A 26,276-nucleotide genomic window follows, 5' to 3' on the forward strand; every position below is an offset into this window, starting at 1 on the left:
CTGCCTCTCAGGACACTCTTTGCTGCTTTTTAAATTCATCAGCAATGACAGATCTGTGATGAAAGGTGTTATGTTGCAAGGGAAATATGTGAGTTATCTGTCATTAGCATTTAGATTTGAACAAGGATGTTCTGTGACAATGCTCTAACCCAAAGACATCGAGTTCATACTTCGAAGATACTCTCAGGTAGGCAGAAGGAAGACAGAGCTTGGGGACAGAGTAGACACCTAAGACCTCACCCTTTAATTAAGTGACAATCCAACCTTTTAGAGTAATAGCTGTTTGCATTTTAAATTTCTTTACAAACTATAAAATGTCTTTATTTGACCCCCATGCAATTCTACAAGGGTAATATTTCCTGTTTGATAGATACAGAAACCAACTCAGAGATACTAGAGATAAGGTGAGTAAGTGCAAAGTAAAGACCTTAACGCAGGCGTTGTGACTGGAGATATAGTGCTCCTCCCATAACTGCTTTCCTGGGCATGGAGGTAAGTCTAAAGGTCCAAGAGGCATCCAGTTTCAGATCAAACACCAAGTTGCTATTGCTAATGAGATCAAGCTGACAAGATATATAGTGTGGGATAACCTAGCACTACAAAGTAATGGTGATGAATTTATTATTTTTTTCCATAAAACCAAATCTAAAAAGTTATTTTCATAATCATTTTTTTAAACAAATCCTTCCAGGCTTACAAACACCAAAGGCAACAAAATCTGCGGCACACTAAAGCCACACGATTGAGACTGGTAGCAATGACACAGTGTCAGGAACCTAGAAAACTAGTTTGTATCAATGACCCCACTTGAAAAATATTTCAAAGTATTCTATAGTATCCTTTTTATTTTAGTCTTTCACCTATTCGCAGTGTACAGTAACACACAGAAATTCCGTTTAAAAATTGTGGTGGGAATCCTCCATATTATATGGCTTTGAGCCTGCACAGGATACTTATTTGATTAGAGTTGGTTGATAAAGGCCTAAAGCAGAGTTCAGTCCACAGAACAGACTAATTGCTTTCTTTTCCAAGATTCACTTTTTCCCTTTTAGGCCCTGCCAACCATGTTGTGCAGACGTGGCATTTGTTGAAAGGGCTGCTTGGATGAGGTGGAAGGACAGCAGCATAAAACCATAAAAGCCACTCCAGGTGATGCTGTGTCCCTGGTCTCAAGGTGCTTCCGGACCTGGAAACACTAACATCGCCTGGGCACTTGCTAAAAACACACATGCTCCTACCCAAGACCGACTGATTCAGAAGCAGCAGTCTGTGCTTTAACCAGCCCTCCACGTGACCTGTGGTAGGCTGAAGTTTGAGAACTACTACCCTAAGTTGATCATTAGAGAGCATCAACTTCCAATTTAAAGGATCCTATCATTAATTATAATACTGGTATACTATAAAATTTGCATAGAAATATGATTCCTGCTCTTTCCCATCTTGCAAGATGGTGGGCGAAAAAGCTGAGAAGCCGGATACTACGGAGAAGAAACCTGAAGCCAAGAAGGCTGATGCTGGTGGCAAGATTAAGAAGGGTAACCTCAAGGCTAAAACTCCAAAGAAGAAGAAGCCCCACTGCAGCCGAAACCCCGTCCTAGTCAGAGGAATTGGCAGATATTCCCAATCGGCTATGTATTCGAGAAAGGCCATGTACAAGCGAAGTATTCAGCAGCAAAATCCAGAATTGAAAAGAAAAAGAAGGAGAAGGTTCTTGCTACTGTCACAAAACCAGTTGGTGGTGATAAGAATGGTGGTACCCGAGTGGTTAAACTTCACAAAATGCCTAGGTATTATCCTACTGAAGATGTGCCTCGGAAGCTGTTGAGCCATGGCAAAAATCCTTTCAGTCAGCATGTGAGGAAACTTAGAGCTAGCATCACTCCTAGGGCCATTTTGATCATCCTCACTGGGTGCCACAGAGGCAAGAGAGTGGTTTTCCTGGAGCAACTGAGCAGTGGCTTGCTACTTGTGACTGGACCTCTGTCTCTTAATTGAGCTCCTCTGTATAGAACACACCAGAAATTTGTCATTGCCACCTCCACCAAAATTGGTATCAGCAGTGTGAAAATCCCCAAACACCTCACTGATGTTTACTTTAAGAAGAAGCTGCGTAAACCCAGATGCCAGGAAGGTGAGATCTTCAACATGGAGAAAGAAAAATATGAGATTACAGAGCAGCGCAAGGTTGATCAGAAAGCTGTGGACTCGCAAATTCTGCCAAAAATCAAAGCCGGTCCTCAGCTTCAGGTCTACCTCCGCTCTGTGTTCGCTCTCACAAATGGAGTTTATCCTCACAAATCGGTGTTCTAAATTTCTTACAAAGAACCTAATTAAATAACAGATCCATGAAAGAAAAAAAGAAAGAAAGAAAGAAAGAAAGAAAGAAAGAAAGAAAGAGAAAATGAAAGGAAGGGAAAGGAAAGGAAGGGAAGGGAAGGGAAGGGGAAGGGGAAGGGGAAGGGGAAGGGGAAGGGGAAGGGGAAGGGAGGGAGGAAGGAAGGAAGGAAGGAAGGAAGGAAGAAAGATAGATAGATAGATAGATAGATAGATAGATGATTCCTTACCGCATGCCCACATATCCACTGGTTTTCCATAAGGATCTTTACGTAAAACTTCTGGAGAAAGATATCCAGGTGTGCCAGCAAAACCTAGGGAAAATGGATGTTAAGGAGTCAGAGTTGACTTAACAAAACCAATATGATATAGGAAACTAAGGAATAAAACATTTGGAGGATGTTTTAACCTTCTAATATGTTTGTCAAAATAAAATAAGGCTCTCAGAAGATGAAAATAACGCAGACTGGTTTCTCTCTATAGTAGTATCAACACTAATCTGCTTGGTAGCTTATTGGAAAAAGTACATTTATTTCCAGACATGAAGGCTACTTTATTGTGCTATACAGTCAGCGCGTGTACTTAAGTCTACTCGGTTAGCAGTTCTTATTCTCACGTACTTATGTCAGAACTGAAACAAAACCTGTGAAAGATAAGAACACACCACCCTAAAATACGCCACGGTGGCATACTGATTATTTTTAGCTGAAGGCAACTGAGAATTAGCAGATGTATGACAGGTTCTTTAATCTCCTCCTTTCTACCTAAAAGTAGGGCATACATTTCTTGTGGAAAAGGTGCCCTCCCTGTGCCAGGAAGAGAACATTCTTGGCATGGGAATTGGTGCCAAGATGGATCTACACAAACCAACCTTAGTAAAACAGCCTTGCTCTTCCATTAGTTTCTCTAGGCATTTCCTCATTATTCCCCCCACAGTTTAATGCCCCTAGCCCAAACCCTTTTTTCTTTGTCTTGTCAAATCTCCACAATTTATCACTTTTTGTTAAAATGGGATATAATTCCTTGGGTCTAGCCTTTCTCTAGGTCTTCATTTCTTCTCTAGAAAGGCATTACAATATTAACATTAAAACAAATTGTATGCTTTTCTCCTGTTCATCAGTCTTTTGTCAGTTCAACTCACAGGCCCCCGCCACAGACCTAAGAGGGAAAAGACAAAGTCTTTCCTCCTCTATGCCTGAAAAGAAATGAGGAGAAATTTGAAGATAGGGTTAGAACCTGACAAAAGATGATAGTTATCATGATATCTACGTAATTTTATTATGAGAAGCATTCACCTATAAAACAGAAGGACACAAAACATAGATGCCAAGTAAATATTTTTGGAAATTGAGGTAGTCTATGAGGTGAGGATGGGGTTGAGAGAAGTTGAAGAATTCACTAAAAGAAATAAGCCCGAAATATATCAAAGAGATCACAGTGTACTAATAAATAGTCAGTGTGTACTCATAACTGAATTTAAAGAGAAGATTCAGGAACATTTGAATGAATTACTATTGAGCAAGTATCAACTAGAATTTTGAGAGAGATGTGGTAAGAGAAACTAGATGGCAGAATAAAGTTTCATTATTGTATAAGTCAATGTAAACTCCAATAAGGTACGCTTAAATAATAATCAATTTATAGCTAGAACCTAGAGTAACATTTTCCTTATTTCTGAAAATAATAGGTTTCAAATAAAAATATTTACTTTCAAAAAGACTAAAAATAACTATTCTGATTTGGTAGTTTTATTTAAAGGCACACATAAAAACAAAACATTTCTTTAAAAGGATATGTAATCAGGAATTCCTCTAACCACAAATCACTGAAGAAGCTCATTATACATTTACTGGGATGCAAAATTCTGTGGAACGGAGCTTTTTCTTCCCATCTTCAAAGCTATTAAGTACAAACAATATATAAAAAGATATAAAAACAAATATGTGTGTGTGTGTGTATACGTGTGTGTGTGTGTGTGTGTGTGTGTGTGTGTGTGTGTATAAATGGCATGGTTATTTCTGAAATAAATTACTTTAGAAAGTGAGGCAAAGGGCTGGGGATTTTAATCCCCTTCCCCTTGTATTACTTTTCCTTTTCTTTGTAGTGGAGGAAGATGGAATGGACAGTGTGAAGGGACTCCAAAAAAAAGAGCCCTGTATTGTAGTTTAAGCTTTACATGGACCACAACAGATCTACCTCTTCTTCAAACTTTACTTCAAAGAAGCATTTGCTTGACAGTTGTGAGGTAGAAGAATTCCTGAATAATGGCAGTTCCATTAACTGAAGTTTGAGGATTACCTTAAGGAGAGATGTCAGTCAGCTAATTCCAAGGTAGGGCTGGGCACAAGAGTTCTAAAGAACTTCTGGTATGCCACACCTGCTCTCTCTCATTCCAACTCCTCCCAAATTGAGACACAGACAAAGGAACCCAATGAGAAACTGATGCCAAAGTCCAGGTTAAAGACTAAGGTCCTAGCCTACACTTAAGATTCTTTATCACTCAGTTCCCCTTTATTTACCCAACATGATTTCTTTCTACTCCACAGCATTTGATCTGATTAATCTCTTTAAGGTCTCTTGAAAACAGACTTATCATTCTTGCCCTTGATGTTACTTTTTCTGTTCCTTAAAGCCTCAATTTCTATCTCTACCTTTTCTCTAACAAAGGGTGGGCTATGAGTTATTTCCACCTTAGTGATCTCTTTGGGTAACTATAATTCTCAGTGGTCCTTCCTTACTCTAAATTTTGAGTATTCTTTTATATACAATCTATAACCTCCTATCTAGCATCAGTAAAATTTAATGTGTGTCTTAAATATCTTAGTAGAATACCTTTCCTAGAGGAGGAAATGTTAATAATATTTCATCTAGGTATAAAAGATAAGTCACCATGTGATTTAGAAATGAAAAGATAATTTTAAATGTAAATTATTACAAACCTTTTCCGGAGACTGAAATGCTAAGAAAACACCATCACATTCATTCTTATTTGATATAGTTATCATTTGAGCAGTCAGTGGGGTCCTTACTCCTAACAATACTTAAGTACAGTAAAACCTTGGATTGCGAGTAACTTGTTTTGCAAGTGTTCTGCAAGATGAGCAAACATTTCTAATAAATTTTAACTTGATAAATGAGCGATGTCTTGCAATACAAGATGTGATGCCGAATGTCACATGATCACAACTGAGCCAATGGTTCTCTCTCTCTCTCTCTCTCTCTCTCTCTCTCTCTCTCTCTCATTGCAGGACTATGGGTGATCGTCGCTCCGATGCTTGGTCTCAGGCTGTTGTGTTTGGCAGATATCAGTGATTCTTCAGAATGTTGGAAGGTGCCCGTAACTGGTGGTAGTGTATTATTTGTCACTTCAAAGCACCTGTGGACAGTCCCTTGCTTTTCCAGACAAGAGGAAGCTTAGGAATGCTTTGCTTCATTCTAGATCAGGCTGCCTGCAGATATAGACCCTTTCCTCTGCTGCTTTATTGCCAGTTACATTAAATATGGTGTATGACAAGAGTTGATTAATACTGTACTGTACTCAACATCCGTGTTAGCATATACAATGGCCCCCATGCAGAAAAAGATTCCATTAAGCTAATAGGTAGTAGTTATTCTGTTAGTGATAGTGAAAGTGGGTCCTAAACAATAACCCTCCTCTCTTTTGTTTCCTTCACACCAGTCACAAGGGTTTTCAAAGATAGGTGCAGGTTGTTTATTTTTCATTACATTTTGTATTATATTCCAGTATTGTAATCATTTTTATATGAATATTTTTGGGTTGTGGAACAAATCATCTGAGTTTCCATTATTTCTTATTGGGAAATTCACTTTGATATACAAGTGCTTTGGATTACAAGCATGTTTCTGGAACAAATTATGCTCACAAACCAAGGTTTTACTGTATAATCTAAATGTACAAACATTAAGGAACCGTGTACTGTGCAATGTGTTCTCATGAATACCAAAATACTGAGGGTAAAATGGATAAAACCTTCTTTAGCAGGAGATTAAACTCATAAGAATCTTGTTTTTCATGATGTATGTTATTAGCAAGTAAATTAATGAGAGCTTGTCTTCTTTAGAGATAGTATGTTTTTCTCACTCTGAAAAACCAATAGGATATCAGAATATACCAAAACAAATACAGAATTACTTACTGTTGGAAATGTATCCATTGCATTAAAAAAAACACCTTAATATTTAGAAAAAGAGACATAACAGCAACCAAGTAAAACAATTCTTACATGAAGCAAGATGGTGGTAGTTATACTTTTTTGCCCTAACAGCAACAAAGAACTAGAGATATATTGTAAATAGCACTTCCAATCCCACAGGAGAAAATGGGCTGTATTTGGATATTTTGCTTTGGTAAATTTTCTAGCCATCTTAACAAATGTAGTGACACAAGGTGTTACTTCTAGCATTTTGGCTAGTGCTCAAATAAATCGGGGCTAAGAAGACAGAAGAAATTATCATGAGAAAAACATTTAGGCTTGAAAAGGAGTATTGAAAAAACGCAATAAAGAGCTTCTATAAGCCTTGTCTCGTTTTTATTTATAGAAGAACTCTTAAAATAAAATTGTGCAAAAGCCTGAACTCCTGGCATTGCACAAAATAAAGAGTTCTGCTCTTTTCTTAAAATTAAAATAATTTATTTTATTAAAATAAAAAGACTCCCTGCCTAACATTGATAATACATTTTAAAAGATAAAATTAATCAAATACACGAGACTATGCTGGTAGGTAATACTGAATAAATATCGAATCAAGTCGTTCATACTAAAACATGCTTTTACTTTAAAATTTATGATATATCTGGTAGAACACCCACAAGATATATTATATACACCACATGCCTCCTTCTCAGGTAGGTTACAATGAGGATTCACTTGAACTTGAGTAGAATAAGCAGAATATATGCTAAAGAAAAAAAGAAAAAAAAAAACTTGTGTTTTCGCTTAAGCTTATAAACTATGTTTTTTTCTTACACTTGTTGAAATGCTGAATTTTCTTAGGACTTAAAATGCACCTCTTAAAAGTCATTACTCTAATAGATACCCTAGCAAGAACTTAACTGTCATAGAATCATGCAGAAGAAGAAATGGGGATTTTATTCCCAATCTGTCATTCTTTCTCTGGAACCAGATCACTTTTAGAAATAAACCAGATCACAATTTGAAATTTGTGTACTTTTATTTGGATGCTATTGCTTTCACTAACTTGGTATTTGGTTTTTCCACTCATGGATTTGCTCAACAACTTTCACTAAGTAGGCAAAGAACTGTGACATTGTGTTCCCTGCCAAGATGGTTTTGAAAACTTATTCAACATCTTTTGTAGCACAGGTATGTTCCTTGCAAGGAAGTGTTTATTATAACTGCTTACAAAGAGGACAATGGACCTCACAGAGTTAAAGTGACTTGCCCAATATCATACAGCTGTTAAGAACCACAGGATATAAGCTTGGGTATTCTAGTTCAAAAAGCGGAGTTTTTTGCACTACACTCAATTCTGTCCTCAGCTCAGAGCACAAGAGATAAAACATAGAGCTCAAAAACAGGGGAGATTTAAGGAGCTCAATAATATCATTCTTGCAAGCACCAAGCCAAATTACTGTTGTTAATTTGCAGCCTCAGCTCTGATAATAGGGCTTGTCTTGTTCCTGATATCTAATCATCACCTTGTACCCAGTTCTGACAATTACATCCCTTAGCCTAAATCTAAGTCCCTATTTTGGTATCCTGCTTCATACCTGGAGTCTTGTGAAACAGGTTCCTGGTTTTCTCTAGATGGGGCTAAAGTCCAACCTCTAGGGTTTTGATTTCCTCTAAACAGATTTCCTTAGAGTTCAGAGACCCTGTCTGTTTTGCATGGTATCTGGAACTTGTTTCTGCGTACTCATTAGTTCAAGCTGTCATCAGGCATAGTTTGACCTCCTGCATTAGCCTAACTGGTCCCTTGCCTTGAGGCTAAGTATCCTTAAGCCACCCTCCACATCGTTACCCACAACATCATTACATAACATAAACCCAATTATGTCCTTCCCTACTTAAAATTTTTCACCAGATCCTTGAAACTTCCAGGATAAAAGCCAAATCCTTCAAAAGCACATAAAATCCTTTCCCATCTCATTAACTACCACTCATCCCAGTATACTTTATACTTTACTATACCAAATTTCTTGTTATTCCTTAAATAGAAACAATAGTTTCATGCCTCTGAGATTTTGTATGTGCTGATCCCTCTGCATGGCCTTTATGTTAGTGAACAAATTCTCATTCACCCATTAGGGAGGCAGAAAAGCACACCAATCACTGAAACTTTCCCCACAGGCAGAATTTCAGACTTCCTCTCTTGTGCTCCACAGCACTTCATGCATGCTTCTTTTAAGATGCTCCCACACTACATGGTAAATAGTTATTGATATGAAAGTGTCAGCATCTTGAGGGGGCAGAGCCTCATGCTTAATTCAAGCATCCCCATTAATTACTCAGTCCATCTCTGCGATTACCCTGCTACTTCCTGTTGGACCCCAACTCCAAATTACTATATATTCTTTATCTGTGTCAACCATGTTCTTACCCAGGATACAAAGATGTGACTGTATCTCCAATTTACAGTACTTATTCTAGGTCTTACTTTCTCTGAGTTTGCAATTAACAGGAACAAGCTTATTCACATGTCAAAATATGACAAACCAAATGCCAAATTTGGAGATACTAAATTTATCTGGTGGGTGAGGAGAGACTTCATGCAAATGACAGTATTAAGCTTAGGAGGACTCACGGACAAGGGTAACAGTCAGGTACTACTGAAACAGGACAGGAAGCAGAAAATGAGGTCCTAAATTAAGCTGCTGGCAGAGGAGATGGGAGAAGGCTGCCATGTCATCTATTCCCAGTTACTAGCTGGGACAGATTAGAGACAGAATGAATCCTGGAAGCTCTGTGCACACCTTATCTTTAGGAAAACACAGAGAGGGTCTGCATGTAAAACAAAAGGAATAAGCATTTTTTTGAGCGCTCTGTTGTTGTTCAGCGAACAAGCAATGAGAAGTGAAAAAAATCATTTAAAAAATAACCTAACCTCAATACATTGAAAGTCAGAAAAGTAAGATTGAGGCTTGGGGAGAGGTTATATTTTGGGACATTACATGAAAAACTGGGTCAGTACTGAGAAGTGGCAAAAACGGAGGCATAAAAAAAAGTGAATAAAATAACCTGACAGGATAAATATTAAAACAATCCACAAGCCTGGTTTTCTATACTCTAATTTAAACTCACAGTTAATTTCTTTCTTAACTGTAAACAAACAGAAATTTCATCATATAGAAATTTCAAAATTATCAAAATTTTAGAGAGGAAACTGGAAGTTTAAAGAACAGAAGATAATTAAGGTAAACACACACATACACATATTATAATATTTTTAGAACCTTAATTTCTTAATCAAAAAATATGTGAAATAGTCCATATTTCCTGAGTACCTATTTATACAGCAGTTTTTGGCATCAAGTAAGGTTCTGTGTGAACAATCAATTTCTTCTCAAATGAAAAATAAGTCCTTTTTGAACACTGCAACCCTCCCCATTAATTCTTGGTACAGGATTCATTTTCTCACTCATCCCTTAAGAAAAAGTCAATGTGTTACTGTTCTCATATTAGTATTTTCCCTTAAATTACTTCTAGATCATATACCCTTTAATGTCAGTAAAATTAAGTGCTTATAAAGATCTAATGTCTTCAAATTTAGTCAGGTTGTTGTTAGAGGCAACATTTCTGTCTTATTTTGGCTGGGAAGTGGGCTACAATGAGCCAGAAGAGAATGAGCAGCATGAAGTAGAGAGAGGCCCTACTCACCAAACCACGCCTGCTGGTCTCCTTGAACTTCTATGGCTAAGCCAAAGTCTGCCAGTTTCACAGCTGCTCCCTTGGATTTGCTAGCTAAAAGCAAATTCTCAGGCTTTATTTAGAAAGAAAAAAAAAAGAGACTGAAGTGAGAACCTATTTTAAGTGACTATTCAAAACTAACAACATATTTTGTAAGAATAGGAAAAAAAAAAAGTCATGCACTGTCCTCTCTCCAGGAGACTGTCATTCCTAAATCTCAGGGAAAATATGGTTAGAAAAATGATTAAAAATTATCATGTGTGCAGGCTTCAGACAGATGCAAAAATGTACTAGAGAGATACTGGGCAGAAGAGAGAATACACTTGGGGAGAGATCAAATGAATGGAAGCACCTGTCTTGACCTGCTCACATGCTTCCAAGGGCTGCTGAGGTCCAGACTTGGCCATGGACATTGACTTAGAAGCCTAATAGAGCACAGACATTTTCAGCAGAAGGAAACTTGGCAAAATGATAACAAGAGTTGGACCAATCTACAGACATTTGGCAAATGAAACTGTGCAAATTAAATCCTAGTTGACTTCAAGAGTTTGGACCCAAATGTAGTGATTTTGATTCCTCAATGTTTCCAAACAATTTCTGAACAAATTTTGGAGTCTTATTCTGAATTACGTATTAAATTGCTGTCTTTAAGAATCTGTTTATTCTTAAAGGCAGGAAGAGTGTACTACTATTTGCCAAATGTTATAGTTAGCTTTTTTTCTTCATAAGCCAGTTTTTTAAAACATAATTTATATGTCTACAAAGTGTGATTCAAATCATTCTTTATATATGTGTTCTCACATGTTGGAATACTATAAGAAATACATATTTTCATTTTCTTGGGTATTTATTGTTGTTCAAGGACTGATAACTCAGTCTTGGAATAAGGCTGTGTCTATTTATCCCTGTTTCCCAACCAGGGCATCGAGACACACTGGAACTTTGAAAACAGGCATCAGGGCAAAATCCTGAATTTCCCCAGACCGCCTTTGTGGATTTTAGGAACTAAAGGCAGAAGACGGTCAGGAAAAGGAGGCTGATTAAGACATACAGTGAAGTCCACCATCCCCAAGTACACATTTGGGAGTGTAGTTCAACATGTTCTTACCTTGGGCTAAAACCCAGTAAATTTAGATGTGTGCCTCGGACTGAAAAAAGTTGGGAAACAATGGAGTCTACAAGTGCCAAAACAATTGTCTGGAAATCTACATATTCAGGTCATTCAAATTGGTTCTGTTTATGTGTTAGCAAACTAATATAATTTTTTTTTCATGAAATGGCTACTTTTTCTTACTGAATTAAGCAATTCTGTTGGTTGTTTTGACCTTGTATAAACACAGCCTAAACCAATATTTATTGATTAAGCCAGCCATGCAAATTAGCAAAGACTCATAACCAGAACTTGGAAAAAATTAGGTTAAGTCTACAAGAAATAAGAGTGTAGGCAAGTAAGTTTTAATCAAGTACCAGCTTCTTCGGGCTACTGCTGTTCACTGCCATCAGATTCATCACTATTATGACAATAGGTAACTGTAAGGAAAACTTTGTAATTTCTTAGGGCTGATAGGGTTTTTTTGTTTGTTTTTTTAATCACCTCAACACTAAACACATGGTAATTTAATGTGGACACTGGGATAAAGATGTCTCAAGGATATGAAAGATCTCCAGGCTGAAATAACTTTTAGTAAAAACCTAACACTCAAAATTAGTTGGAACTCTGTTGTCTATTAATGTAGTACAGTACCTAACAATGTTATATTATTAATATTTGACATTTTGTTTTCATTAATAAAATTTATGGCCCACTACATTCACGCATTTTCTAATTTAATCACAATGTGATTTCCAGCTATTAATTTATGGAATAAATGACTTGGAAAAACCACATCAAACTCTAAGCAATAGTTTAGTTCTTTGTAACCTTCACGTTCAAAAGCATTGAGATGTCAGAGATCTCTGCTAATACACATCTGTCCTAATTTGTCAACCACACTCATTCAAGGAGAGTTCCAATCACTTTAGAAATCTCAGTCATTTGGGGTCTTTTAGATCAAATAATACTGAAGTTGTTGAGAAAATGCCAGCGCCATCAGTAAGTAAACTTTTAAAATATTTAATGTGCTTTTCTTTTTTTTTTTTTTTTTTTTGCTTGGCTGAATCTTTTTATTTTTTTTTTATTTTTATTTTTTTTAATATATGAAATTTACTGTCAAATTGGTTTCCATACAACACCCAGTGCTCATTCCAAAAGGTGCCCTTAATGTGCTTTTATTCTTATCACTAGATCAAAAACGTTTCTTGGCAGTGCTGTGTGCATTATGCCCTTAAACACCAAGTATCTGCCAATTCAGAAGAAATGGAACACCTTAGAATTTTATCATGCATGGCCTCTGAATGACTGGGGCAAATATTCATACCTAGAGATGACCTAGAAGACCTCTCTATAGGGCCTCATGAGTCATCCAGGGAAATAATCCATCTGGATCAGTGTTTCACCTTCTACCCATGAAGACTGTTCAGCTGCAGTTATGTACAGGAAAAGGCAGGGCTCTTTCAAGGTTACTGTGTAGATTTAAAAATTAATAGCACTAAAATGGCCTCATGTTTGTACATATCTTTTAGGCAAACCTAAAATATTGAATTATGGAATGCAAACTGTAAAATCAGGATGCTTACTGATTTTATTAAAGGATTCTTTGCTTTCATAAAATTCTTTGCTTTCATCACAAGATTGCTTCTAATGACCAGCTTCAATGAAACATTAGAAATAGCACACAGATTTGAACTATATACAACTCTCTGGAATATATCCAAAATTTGAATAATCCTGTTATCATGTTCTACTATTTATATAGCTTCCAACTTAAAAAATGTTGTACTACAAAAGTTTGTTGGCAAGTAGGTTAGTTCAAATTCTGAACACCGACAGAAAGGAAGATAATTTGTGACTATATTTCATAAAAGCTAAAATGGTAGAATCTTACAGCTAATTAGTGGCTGCTTCCTTAAAAAGGATCACCACTACACTCTTATCTGCTACTATTCGACTATTTTGATTTTGTAAAGCAAAGGAGAAAGGTGAAATCAGAAACACAGATTTTCCAATGTACAGATGAACATGAGAGAAATGGGCAACATGATGACCTAGAAAAAAGATGAAGATCTAGGTTTATGTCCTGTGTGGACATGGGTAACTCACAGTCTTAGAGCTAATGAGTCCCTTCAACTTTCAAATGCACATCACATTTGCAATGAATGTTTATAACTTGGAGGATGTCTATATTCCTAAATTTAATGCAATCTATTATGCTAATCTTTATATATTGAGATTATCTCTAAATTCCTATAATGCGATCACTTTTTAGGTCGGTTTTTAAATAGATTCTACTGATGTTCTCACACACAGGTTCCTTCCCCACCCAATTGCTTCCTAATGATGCAGGATTTTCCATGACATCTGGTCTTAGTGTCAACAACCATTTATAGCATATCAGCTGTAATGAGCAGCAACTGTTGGCAAGTTTTGTTTTCTACTTCCATATGGATGCAGAGGCAACTTTGTTAGTTGTGATTTGAGATTTTCTTGAATCTGTTCAAATATCTCAAAGTACCTAGGCAAGTTGCTGGAATCACTTTTAGGACAGAGACTGGCATAGGAGATAAAATGACTCAAACTCCTCAGTGTCTAAATGAGGTAGAGACATCAAAAAAGATGGAGGACTTGAAGCCAGCTTTCTGATTGCTTCTTTTAAAGATGTGAGACTGAGGGAATTCCTCCAATGGATTAAAAATGGGTAAGTTTTATACCATTGGTATAGACAGTCCACTAAGTAGCTAGTTGCAAAAGAATCTGAAATACTCAAAAATATTTACTACCCATATCCAAATAAGACAAGGGGGAGAACTTATGAGACATATTTTCAATCTTGCTTCTCAAAAATCTCACAAACATATGAGAATTTCTAAATTAGTGTGATCTTTATGAAGGAACTGATTTGGCAAAAGTGGTGACCATTTTCAGCATCAGTCATATCACAGCCAATAAATCTAGCCAATAAAACTCAAATACTAGGACTATACATGTGCAGCAACATCATGTGTGCTTTACTTTTTTTTTATAGCTCTTTCCTTTATGAATATTATAAAAACAGCTAGTTATTAGTTTCATTATTCCATTATTATTTAATTCTTACATTTCTTTGCATATTAGTTTTCAGGAACTGAAATTGTCTTTTTAGATTTCTTTCCTCTATTGAAGTGTATCAATTATTTCAACATGAAGATAAGCATTCTGTGCTTTGGTGTGTTTTCAGTCACTTTTCCTTTGCCAAAGAAGGTGTGAACAAAGCTCCTAGAAATAAACTAAGTGAAAGTTTGCATGAATTGCAAAGCTTGAATACCAATCTCACTCATGAACATGGTAGAAGTTCTTTTGTGCACATGGTACAAGTGACTTTTGTTTTTATTTTTATATGGAATGGATGCCTGAATTTATGTATTTAGCACAGGGAGTTTTCAGCTGACACATGTTCTGTAAGTCTGTGATTAGGAAGTATTATTTGTACCACCATGCATATATGGAGCAAGTTCCTTAGAATTGTCTGTTTTCCATTCCTGTTTTTTTTTTATTTACTTCTACGTCATTAGCACATATTTTCAGGTAGGCTGAAAGAAGTGAGGGTGACCACAGTGGGACTGTTTCAATCACCTACTGTTTCTCTATGGCTTGACACACAGTTGTCAGGTTCAATAAAGAGACACCAGAATGACTAATGAATTATGGAATTTATCACTTACATAGTTTCTAAAGCACCTCGACATACATTATACACAAATGATAAGTTTGTTAAACTTGTATTTAAGTATGCTTCTGAGAAAAGTGGAATAATTGTGATTTTATAATTATTCAAAACAGACATTCACAATTTGATATATCTATTGCTAAAGAGGATTTATTACATGTCATGGTCCTCCAGAAAATTAATTTCTTTCTTTTCTGGTTTGAAATTTAATTTTATTCCTATAAAAGTTTTCAAGTGCCCCCAAATCTCCAGAATTATTACCTTCATTAAAAACCTATTCTATACCTCTCTCTCTTCTTCCCTCTCTTTCTCCATCTATTGACCTAATGACTTTTCCATTAAATAACATTGTTTTTCAGGAGGTAGCTCATTCTCTGCTAAGGCAGTTTACAGGTGTCGATGTGCTGCTAAGAGATTATTGTGTGTATATGAAGTCTTCTAACCAGATTGGTGTTCATGAAGTAGTTTGGTAACCATTTCTGCTGTACTTTGAACTGAAGAAATCTTACCACTTTGTGTGAAATACAGTTATATGATAAAACACAGCTATAGAGCTGCCTCCTTTGACTTCTGTTAACTGATTCACAGAAACTGTACTCTTCAGGCTCTTAAATGAGAGAACACATCTGGTTTGATATCCCTCTACTTCTTGTGACCTCAAGAGCTGTGATTTGTTACTGCGACCTTTTTAACCTAATGCTTTTCAGGGTGCACTATTCATGTGATGTATATCCTTCTTTCTGGGAGGAACAGCCCTGATACATATTTTAAAATGATCTTTATTCAGTGGCCTATAGGTTCTATCCACATAAGGTTTGTTCTTAGTTTGCTCTGTAATTTATGCCCGGAGTTATGACAGTGCCTCAACAGGTACTCAAGACATGTTTGATGAATGTTTGTTCCTCTCTCTTTATACCTGACTTTTCAATCCTCAGTTCACAAACACTCAACACTGAGTTATAGCAATCCATTCTTTGTAAACAGTCTATTTTTAGGTACTTCAAACTGATTGTCTGATGTGGCCTAAATTACATGTGGCAAATGCATATCGTTCTTCTCTATGCCTCATTTTCCCAAGGCTGGGACCAATGCCACTTTACTGATTTCCTGAATAAGAAATTTATACTTCGGACACCAATCTATTGGCAAATTATATTGTCCCCCTCCACTCCATATTATATCTTAAAAAGTAACTTATTCTCTTATTCCTAATGATACAGATTTTGTGTAGTTCTGGAACATCCATAGGCAGGATCATTTTAATCATTTGATTCACAAATCTTAAAATCATTTCCCAATTCTTACTGTCGCCGGTGAAATTACTTTCCCATCATCATTTGATCTATTTTTCGGCCTCTGTAAAGTTTTTGATTTATCCAACTAACGAATTGAGAAATGGTAGCAATTAAGTATGCAGACACTGGAAACAAAATGCTTGGGCACAAATCATATCTCACTAGCTGAGTGACCATGAGTAAGTTCTTTCACTAGTGGTTGCTAAAGCTCTCTTTGCGCAACATGGGGAATATCAAAGCGCCTTCTTCATAAAGCTCTTAAGATTCATATGATATCATAGTATAGGGTACATGGTAAATGCCCGATAAATGGCAGCTATTATCATTTTTATTACTAACATCTCACCTTGATCCAAATTCTCCCAAAGATGAGAATCATATTCAACTATAGTACCATAATTATGTCACCACTGGTAGATACTCCTTAATATTGCTTAGGTTTGACACTGGCTGCACATTAGACAAGAGGCTTGTGTATCCACTGGATGCTGTCTGGCTCTGACTGATGTGCTTCCTTTATGCTAATATCCCACCACATGGAACCTTATTCTACTGCTTGTTTGAGGACGTCCCCTAATTGTCTGCTATGCCTCAGCCTTGTCTCTAGGTCCTTATAATTTTCCATCTGGTGGATTCCACTGTCTAAGAAGCTCCCAAGAGTGGCAGTTATTCAGATAATGATCTTTATGTTATGACCATATCAAAGAGGATATACTTATCCTCTTTATTCAATATTAACTAACATCCACAAAAATTATCTTATTCAATGATGCTTTTTATATTGTAAATGTGCTTTTCATTGAGTTTCATTCATTCCTAAATTGAAAGCATATGCCACAAGTATTTACTAGGTATGAAGTCCTATATTAGGTACTGTGAAGTATTACAGGTAGTATTATAAGTAGGTATTATAGGTATTACAGTAATATAGCTATTGTTCTAGGATGGGCTTACAAACAAATTGTACAGTACTCATATGCTTGTAGGTGCCTTTAATAAGGATGGAAAACAGAACACTTTCTGTGTTTTTCTCTCACTGATATGGACAAATTAAACTGTGCATCAAACATCTGTATTATATACGAATTAACAAATGAATCAAGATATGGAAACAAAAATATATGACCTAAGAATAGGAGGGCAAATTTTTGTTTAAAGCCTGATAATAAAAAATTTTACCTATCTCTTTCATTTTATATATTGGCAAATATACTATTACAAGCAGTATACTTAGCAGATAAAGTATACGTGTAGATATAAAAGACATAAAATCAGAGATTTAGCACACTCAGGGTGTGTGTATAAACTTCCTCTAATATATTCTTTTATTATGTTATGAACTCTCGTATCATGTTATGAAATGGCCTACTGAAACATGCCCTGAAAACTAGACTCAACTGAAATCTATTCAAGTCAGGAATTTGACAGAAACCAAGATAATCACAAAAATTATAACAAGCTCTACACAAAGCATACTCCTATCCTCTCCCAAAATCAAAATAAGGATGGAGAACAAAAACATTTTGTTGGGTGATGTGCAGGTTATTTCCTTTGGTATCAGGCCTCCCTAAAAATCACCTGCCTGAATTTTTCATTTTTTTTTCATCTTTATTTCTGACAGAGAGCACGAGCAGGGGAGGAACAGAGAGAGAGGGAGACACAGAATGCGAAGCAGGCTCCAGGCTCTGAGCTGTTAGCACAGAGCCCGACGCGGGGCTCGAACCCATGAACCACGAGATCATGACCTCAGGCGAAGTCGGATGCTCAGCCAACTGAGCCACCCAGGTGCCCCCTGCCTGAGTTTTTAACTAGTGAATTTAACTCCTATGTCAGAAAATATATTTTTGCACAGCCCACAACCTAGACCCACTGCCATCTCTGATTAAAGCTCCAGTCTTTGAAGAGCTCAGCTGAGTTGGAACACTTACAGAAGCCCAATATCATGACCCCACAAGATAGATTTTAAGGTCATGTAAGAGAATTAACATTTTTTCAATCTTGGCTTTTAGAGTATACTTATAATTACATAACATGGAGTAAAATATTTCAAATGATAATGTATTAAATTGAGTATCTGATAAAATTGTACAAATAAATGTGTATGCTCATGTATATTCACTTAGGATAGTAGTACAGTGAGAGCTCGGAGGAGTAACAAAACGGGGACTTTCTCTACATGTCTGGTAGGGAATTCTTGAGGTGATTGCCAAAGATATGAATTTTCAAAGGAACATATTGTTTTTCCTTAATCCTGATGGGTACATTTGGTAAAGCGTTAGCAGATGCACACAGTCCCATCTTGGCTCTCCAAAAGAAAATGCCCTTAACCATACCTTTGCTTTTGACATTTAAAGCTCTCAGACTCAAATTGAAATCGAAGGAAGATCTGAGAGACTAAGGTGATACTTTGCTTACACATCACATCTTCAAGTAACTTGTTGTGGATCCTTAGAGATATATTCTTCCAGAGCATACTAAATGAATGGTAACTACGGATTTACCAATTTATCGTAACTAGGGAAGTCTGCAAGTGAGAAACCAGCCCTGGTCCTCCCACTGAACACACACAGTTGACATTCTACATTACTTGGCCACATTTGTACTAATGCCTGGAAGTGGCTGAGGCTTGAAACAAAGAATGACAACCACATAGTGCTCACAATTTGCTATTTTGCCCACCCAGTACTTTCACTTAAATTTATAGGCCTTCACTAGATCCCTGAAATTCCATAAGTGAAACTAGAGTGCTGAGAGAAGGGGACAGAGATTGGATGAAAGAGAAGCCTTCCCCTGAACTGTTTAATTTCTAAGTGATCTGAACATTTTTCATCCTCAATGGTATCAGAAACTGAGTGAAGTCTTAAAAGTATGAGTCCATATACAGGTTACATAAATATTATTTGACATTAAATCTGCTTGACCTTTTTCCTATCTGTTTTAAAAGGCACTAGTATCTTAGTACTTAGGAATGTAAATAAACAAGGAGCCAGGAAGCCTCAATGTCCTCAGAATTCCTGGAACTACTATTGAGGGAAAGAGACTTCAGAGCCCAAAACGGAGGTCCTTTAGCACCAATAACTTGGGCCAAAAACATATTCAATGACTTTATCTCTACTCTCTTTATAATTTTCATAACTATTTACATTATATTAGGTATACACAGTATGACTCTAAAATAGTATGTTTGATCAATGTCCACAGAATGAGTTCAGACTGAAGAAGAGACCATCAATCGTACTCAAAGTCACATTAAGTGCTATATTCTTAGGAGGAAAGAAATATAGCAACCTACTTATTGTTAATGGTAGGACATTATTTCTCGGGATGAAATGGGATTTATGTAAGTCTCAAGTGTGTATCAGAGAAGAGATGAAATAAGTGAGACTGTGGTAAGGGAATGTGTTTTCGTAATGTGTTGGAATGAGTCCACACAACTTTCTTGCTCATATTTTTGCCTTTACAGGCATAATTGCAGCTGAACAGTCATTAAGAATTGTGTGGTGGTTTATCTTCTCCAACAGCATTACTCACCTTCAGGTCCCGATGGACTACGCCCATCTGATGGCAGTGTAGCACAGCCTCCAGGATCTGCTGAATGCAATGACTGCATGCAAACACCAGGGGGCGTGTGTTAGTTCCAAGCTTACACTCACTGTCTGTATACCCTCAGAGAGACTGGGTTACAGTGCAAAACCAGCAGACAACTGGGTTGTATTTTACCACCTTCAGTAATGTAAACATATTGCTCAAGTAGAGTGACTACTACCTCAGCGCAATCAGGATCTTGCCAGATGTGAGAGAAAATGTGGATCCACGTGTTTGAGGACAAAAACCTTCTTAAAAATATTTTAATTCAGGAGCTCATTTTCTAGTTCTAAATTCTTATAGGAAAAGAACTGGAATGCAAGTCAAATTTTTATAGCTGTCGTGGTCCACCTCCACCCCATATAAAAAAACTGCTTCCTTATTCCCTCCCATTTTTCAGTATCATTCCAAAGGCTGTCACATTAGCAGTCAAGGCACCATTAAGGTGAAATTAGGATACATAATGAATTTTTGATAAATCATTAACTTCTTGTGCTTTAATTTAGCTGGCAATTATTACCTCTTGCCTGAGGGTTCATCAGACTCAAATGGAGCAATGTGTAGCCAGTTGTTTTGCTACAGCAACCCATGGTCTCAGAACAGAAGTGGTGTTTAAATCTACAGGCGGACATACATCACAGGCCAAGTTTATCTCCAGGTGAATGCTGGACATTTCAGGAAAGCCTGCCCCCAAACCGCCTCTGGTAGTTTACTGCTTGGAAACTTAACAGGTTGTGTTTTTAATATTGTCCTTTCCTTTCTGCTATGATGTATATTTAGCCTGTAGATGAGCAAACTGAAAGAGGCATCATGCATTATCATTTCATCATGTAGTCATTTTAGGGAAAAATTGGGAAAGGCAAGGGAACCATTTTAAATACCCACCCTCTGCCCTTTCCCCAGAAATAAAACAAACAAAAAAAAACCTCCTTTGATTCAGATTTATGGACTCCATATACTGACCTTCAGGTCCCTGTGAACTATGCCATTTAGGTGACAATGATTTACACTTTCTAGAATCTGCTGTATACAATGACTGTAAAGATACAAGGGCAGAATGGAAGGGAGAACATTTTAAAGGTACATAATCACATTGAATACAAAATAAAATGAAAGTTAAAACGAAACAAACAAACAAACAAAAATTATATTTTCACAACATATTTTTAGCTTTACATTGGAATTTAATAATGCTGAATAAAGCTAATTCTGGTTCTAACAAAAATGACATCCAACATAGAGTTTGTGACATGTTCAGACAAAACAATTTGAGTTGTGTGTTTTTTTCATTGCAAGTGTACATATTAAATCACTTGTATATAGAAGTCAAAATTTCCATATTCAAGGAGAAAAATTCATAAATATTCCCATAATGCTCTGGGAAATTCCTTTAGCAATATAAAATTTATGAGTATTTCTCATACACATCTAAACTGTTTAAAATCTGAGGTCACAATTAAACATAGGTGTTGAAACAAGAGGGTAAACACAGATGAAGTGGCAGGTGAAACGAGGGTTAAAAAAATGGAGGGACACATTTATCATTTTGACTTAGAACTGGTGCTTCTTGTAGAATATTTAAGAGGAAAACCAATGCAAGTCTCAATAACAGAGGGAAAATTTCAAGTAAACCCACGACATAAAATAAATCCCTCTTCAGGAGAGGCATACTCTGGAGAAGGGCTAGGAACTTACGGAAAAAAAAAAAAAACAAACAACTTTTTAATACCCTGGAACACTAGTAATTGTTAGATACATTTCCATACACCTCAGTGAAGGAAAACTTTTGCTTATACAATGTCAAAAAGTACAATTTATACTATTCTTATTAAAGGCTCGCTGATGTCAAACAGATTGCTAATTAAAGGGGATAAATCATTGATTGGCACCTGTAAGGTCCCATGAACTGTCATCTGACATAAAATAATAGAGATCACACTGATGTATTTTGTACAAATTTACTGTGCAATTCAAATACAGGTTATGTATAGAGCTATATTCATTAACAAACATTTTAATAAGGACATTTCAACCACTTAATGTACAAAATAATATTACTTCAAAGTAAATCCTTGAATTATAAAAAGTAATCACCATCTGATTTCTTACAATGTGAATGTAAAAAAAACATGACTGTGGTTATGATTTTCCAATGCTAACTCTATAAAGAGTACCATTAAAGGGGCTAAACATCGTTTACTTTTTGACTATATAGGTTATTTGAGTGTGTGTTGGTAATTATTTTTTAAATCTTATGAATTTTTTCCCTTCACTTTGTATTACTTTTTAGAAATATTTCACTTTCTCTTCAACCACAGGTGTAAGTCATCAGGTTTAATGAATAATGCAAAATAAAGAAGTAAACAATAATTCAAATTAAATGAATTACATCATTTTTTGCTAGTGAGAATGGATTCAATTCTTAAGTTCTTGAGGACTAGTAAGGAAAGACTTTTTCTTTATGTTTGTACGTGGGAAGATTTGTTCCTTCTCCTTGATTTTGTTGTAGGACCTATCCTAAAAATTAACTTATAGTGAATTCCAAAACTTAATAGAAACATGCATATAAAATGATCCAACTTATAGGGTCTACCCTGTTATCTGTAGGGTTCTTCAATAGTGAAAACAGTTTCTATTTTAATTCCAACCAATATCTTTCAAACATAATAACCTGTTTTACATAACTTTAAATAGCAAAATAAATGTAATTCCCTAACTTGTTTACTACCTTAGTTAAAATTACTACTCTCTTTGGGCAAGTGGGAAAATAGCTAATTGCAAGGCTGCTCTGAAGCCTCTTTTCAGGGGCCGAATGTAAGAAATGGGATAAACTGAGCAAGTGGTGATTCACTCATCATAGTATAAGGGGCATGGAAGTTTCTATTTGACTTTGGCAGTAAAAATTCCATTAAAAAATTAGCATGTAGTCATGTACAGATAAGGTTCACAGAATGTCATAAACTGGCATTAAACCAAGAAGATTAATTAGAGATTTGCAAGTGAGCCTGTGTATGCATGTGCTGCTTTGAAGGGATGGGGAGGGAATCGGCTATCAGCTGACTATCTGCTGAGGGCAGGCTACTGTGGGATTAGTAAGTGTTAGGAAGCTCTGAAAGCATTAGAGAATGGGGGCAGACAATAAGTAACTGAATTTTCAGAATATCTCATTTACATGGCTAATATAGAGTCAATTGCTCAAGGCTAGAGTTTTCAAAATAAGTGCCAACTACTGAATATGTGTAAAGAAACACCAAGGAAAACTAACATGATACAGTCTAAGTAGTACCTAGGCAAGCAAATTAATGTTACTTCAAAAAGGTTGCCTTTGTGCAGCCTAGGAAGTTTCAAATGAGAGAAAATGTACAGTATAGCCACTGTTAAAGATGACGACAATTAACAAGATTGGGAAATATTGAACCCTCTGAAATACCTGAATAAATATTTTTCATATGAGAGTTCCAAAAGCTATCCTGGAATTTCCAAAGAGTTAAACAGCTAATAAATGCTTTAAGGAGACCACTTGGGCTTTTGTAGTCTATTTTTTTTTTTATGCTCTCTGATTAGACATGGGCTGTTCAGTGGAATGGTCTATGATGATGGAAATGTTCTATATCTGCTATCTTCAACTGGTAGTCACTAGCACTTAAGGCTATTAAGCATTCAAAATGTAGCTAGTACAACTGAGAAACTAAATTTTTTATTTAACTTTAATTTTGACGGATTGAAATTAAAATAGCCATGTGACACTAGGGACTACCATCATGGGCAGCTCAGGATCTAGAGACTAGAAGATCTTAATCTTTTATCTCTTAACTTTGCTAAAAGAGTACATCTCTTTAGCAGAAGTCATTCCCAGTACAGTGTATATTTTATTATTCATTTTTAAAAGACTAACTGTAGATGCTAGATAATAACAACATTTAGACCAGATTCTATTTTTTTTCCCCCAAACCAATTATGTTGGAAACATTAAGAGAGACAAATAGCAATTAAGAGGGACTCATTTATGAGAAGAAGTCCCAGATGGTTTTATGAGAGTCTCATAAATACTAAGGGTTATGATATATTTATAAAGAGATATATTGAGCAAGTGTCATTTGAATGTTGAGTCTTGTATCTTGCTCAGGGCAAGTCACTTACCTGGCATCAGCTTCACTGTAATATTCTCTCGCCACTATGTCTTCAAACAGTTCACCTCCAGTAACTCTGTAAAGATAATCAAGATATTGTCATTAAAAATAATAATAAGCATCAATAGACTTGCACCATGCTCATATAGAATTTTTTTCAGATTGTTTTGAAAATTATCAAAACAAAGGATTTTAAGACACTACATTACAGTTTTCATAACAATCTATACTAATCTAAACATTTCCATCTTTTCTACATATCTTTGTATCACTAGATCCTGAGGACACAATTTTCTGTATACCAAAACCATATTCAGAGATATCTCTTCCACAGATAATCTCTATGAAACTCTTCATTTTAATTCTCCCAATATTAACTAAGGTCTGATGAAGTGTGGTGAACAGTGTAAAAATATTTTCTGAACAATAAGAGAAGACAATTACTATTCAAGGCTATAGAGTATGCATTTGTAGTCTGCATCTCTCTGAACGGGCTTGCTTTTTAGACTGCAGTACACATGACTTTATGGGCTAGAGGTGGCCTTCTAAAATACATATTGCTTTTGGGCTGAGTGCTAGATTTTCTTTGTAAAGCACCCCAATTCCCTTTATGCTCCATGTATTTGCCAGTCAACACAGACTTAGGGATTTTGGCAACTTGATCTCTTGCCAACTAAGAAGTCATATCTGTCAGCCATCTTTAAGTGAAGAGTTTCCCATAACTCAGCAACTGGATTTAGTTACTCTACAAAGTACATTCAAACCAATGCTCTGTATATACGTAAATGTAACTATCTTTCGGATCCATTTCTTCTCCAGGTCCAAAAGACTGTTGTTCTGGGGCTAGAATTCCCTAACCAGTGATTTTCTGGCTTAGGCTCCCCCCTCAAATATATGTTTTTAATGTGATTTTTTTTTAGCAAATTTTAAAAATATGGAAGTGTACCAAGTACCCCCTTGTCCCTCAACCCCAATTCCACCCTCTGGAAAAAAACTAATTTTAACTTTATGTATATCCTTTCAATTTTCTGTGTATCTTTAAATATACTTGTTCCCTTGCAAACACAAAGAAAACATTTTTTTTTTCCTCACAAAAGTAGAATCATGCAATATAGGTAAATTATTAGGCTACTTCTGTTTTTTCATTTCACTTAAGGTCATGGGCACCATTTTGTGTAAGAAGTCTTTTCCCTATTTAATAAATAGACATATGCATATGTGTGTATGAGTCCAGGCCAACTGCCTTCCAAAGTGGTTGTTACCCACCCCTACGCAAACATCATGAAGGTACCAACAGTTTTTTCCCAATTAAAAAAAAAAGTTAGAAAAAGTTATCTCACGTTAATATTTCTTGATTATTACTGACATGAACCATTTTCTCACGTATCAGCCATTTCCTAATCTATTAGGATATGGCTTGATTTTAAATTTCAACTTTGGAGTTTAACCTTGTAATAGATAACATTTGGTTACCATGTGCTACACAGTGTACTAAGCATATTAACTCATAAATCCTTGTAATTATTGTCTGCGATGGGGACAAGTATATTTAAAGATACACAGAAAATACACTAGCTCAGTTTACTGATGAGAAAATGAAGGTACAGAGAAGTAACTTGCCCAAGATTATACAGATATAAGTGGCACAGGCGGGCCATCCATTCCATAGTTCCTGCTCTCAATCACCACACAACATAGCCATTCCAATAATTATACTGTCAATCTTTCCAGAAGTTTAGAAGGCATGAGTGATTTGAAAAAGCACTGGGTAAAGTTATAAATCTTGGTGTGTACATTATGGAAGGAGAAATAAATTTGCTCTTCAGATAGCTCTTTTTTCCTTCTGGTTTTCACTTGCTTTAATAAGTTCTGAAATAACACCAAATGATAACATGTTCCAGAGATCACTAGTTATTATTTTCTTTTGGATTTTCCTTTCCTAAAGGAAAAGATATAATACTAAAGACTGTTAACATGTCTGAAAGCTTATGCAACTTTGACTCCTCTCCATTGCATTCTGGATATTTATAAGTCCTTTAATGCTAGAGTCACTATTTTCAGTCCTATTGTTTTTACAAATAAAATGTGCATCTAAAATTATTTAAAGCTTCATATGGGCTTGTTCTGAAAACCATGGTTACATGTACATGTGATTTCATTTAATACCTCACCTAGGTTTTTTTCCCCAGTTAGAATTACAATAATGCAATCACATAAATTATAATACAAAATAATTAAATA

General features: G+C 35.9%; 1 protein-coding gene and 1 pseudogene across 15 annotated transcripts in view; one reads left to right on the top strand and one right to left on the bottom strand.

Moving 5' to 3' along the window:
• Positions 1–26,276, bottom strand: part of CAMK2D (calcium/calmodulin dependent protein kinase II delta) — a 312,759-nt gene that overhangs the window by 67,355 nt on the left and 219,128 nt on the right. For 9 of the 15 annotated variants that reach the window (XM_049631068.1, XM_049631071.1, XM_049631067.1 and 6 more), the window contains exons 5-8: positions 24,046–24,111; positions 20,869–20,941; positions 10,194–10,296; positions 2,565–2,648 (exon numbers count right to left, since the gene is read on the bottom strand). In XM_049631068.1, coding sequence (XP_049487025.1) covers positions 2,565–2,648; positions 10,194–10,296; positions 20,869–20,941; positions 24,046–24,111 — 326 coding nt within the window. Of the gene's footprint in view, positions 1–2,564; positions 2,649–10,193; positions 10,297–19,851; positions 19,928–20,868; positions 20,942–24,045; positions 24,112–26,276 lie in introns of those variants that run through there. The other 6 variants (XM_049631079.1, XM_049631081.1, XM_049631082.1 and 3 more) reach the window with 3 other exon arrangements.
• LOC125923044 (60S ribosomal protein L6-like) lies at positions 1,434–2,396 on the top strand (annotated as a pseudogene).

Source organism: Panthera uncia, chromosome B1, assembly GCF_023721935.1.
Source record: "Panthera uncia isolate 11264 chromosome B1, Puncia_PCG_1.0, whole genome shotgun sequence".
Classification (NCBI taxonomy): domain Eukaryota; kingdom Metazoa; phylum Chordata; class Mammalia; order Carnivora; family Felidae; genus Panthera; species Panthera uncia.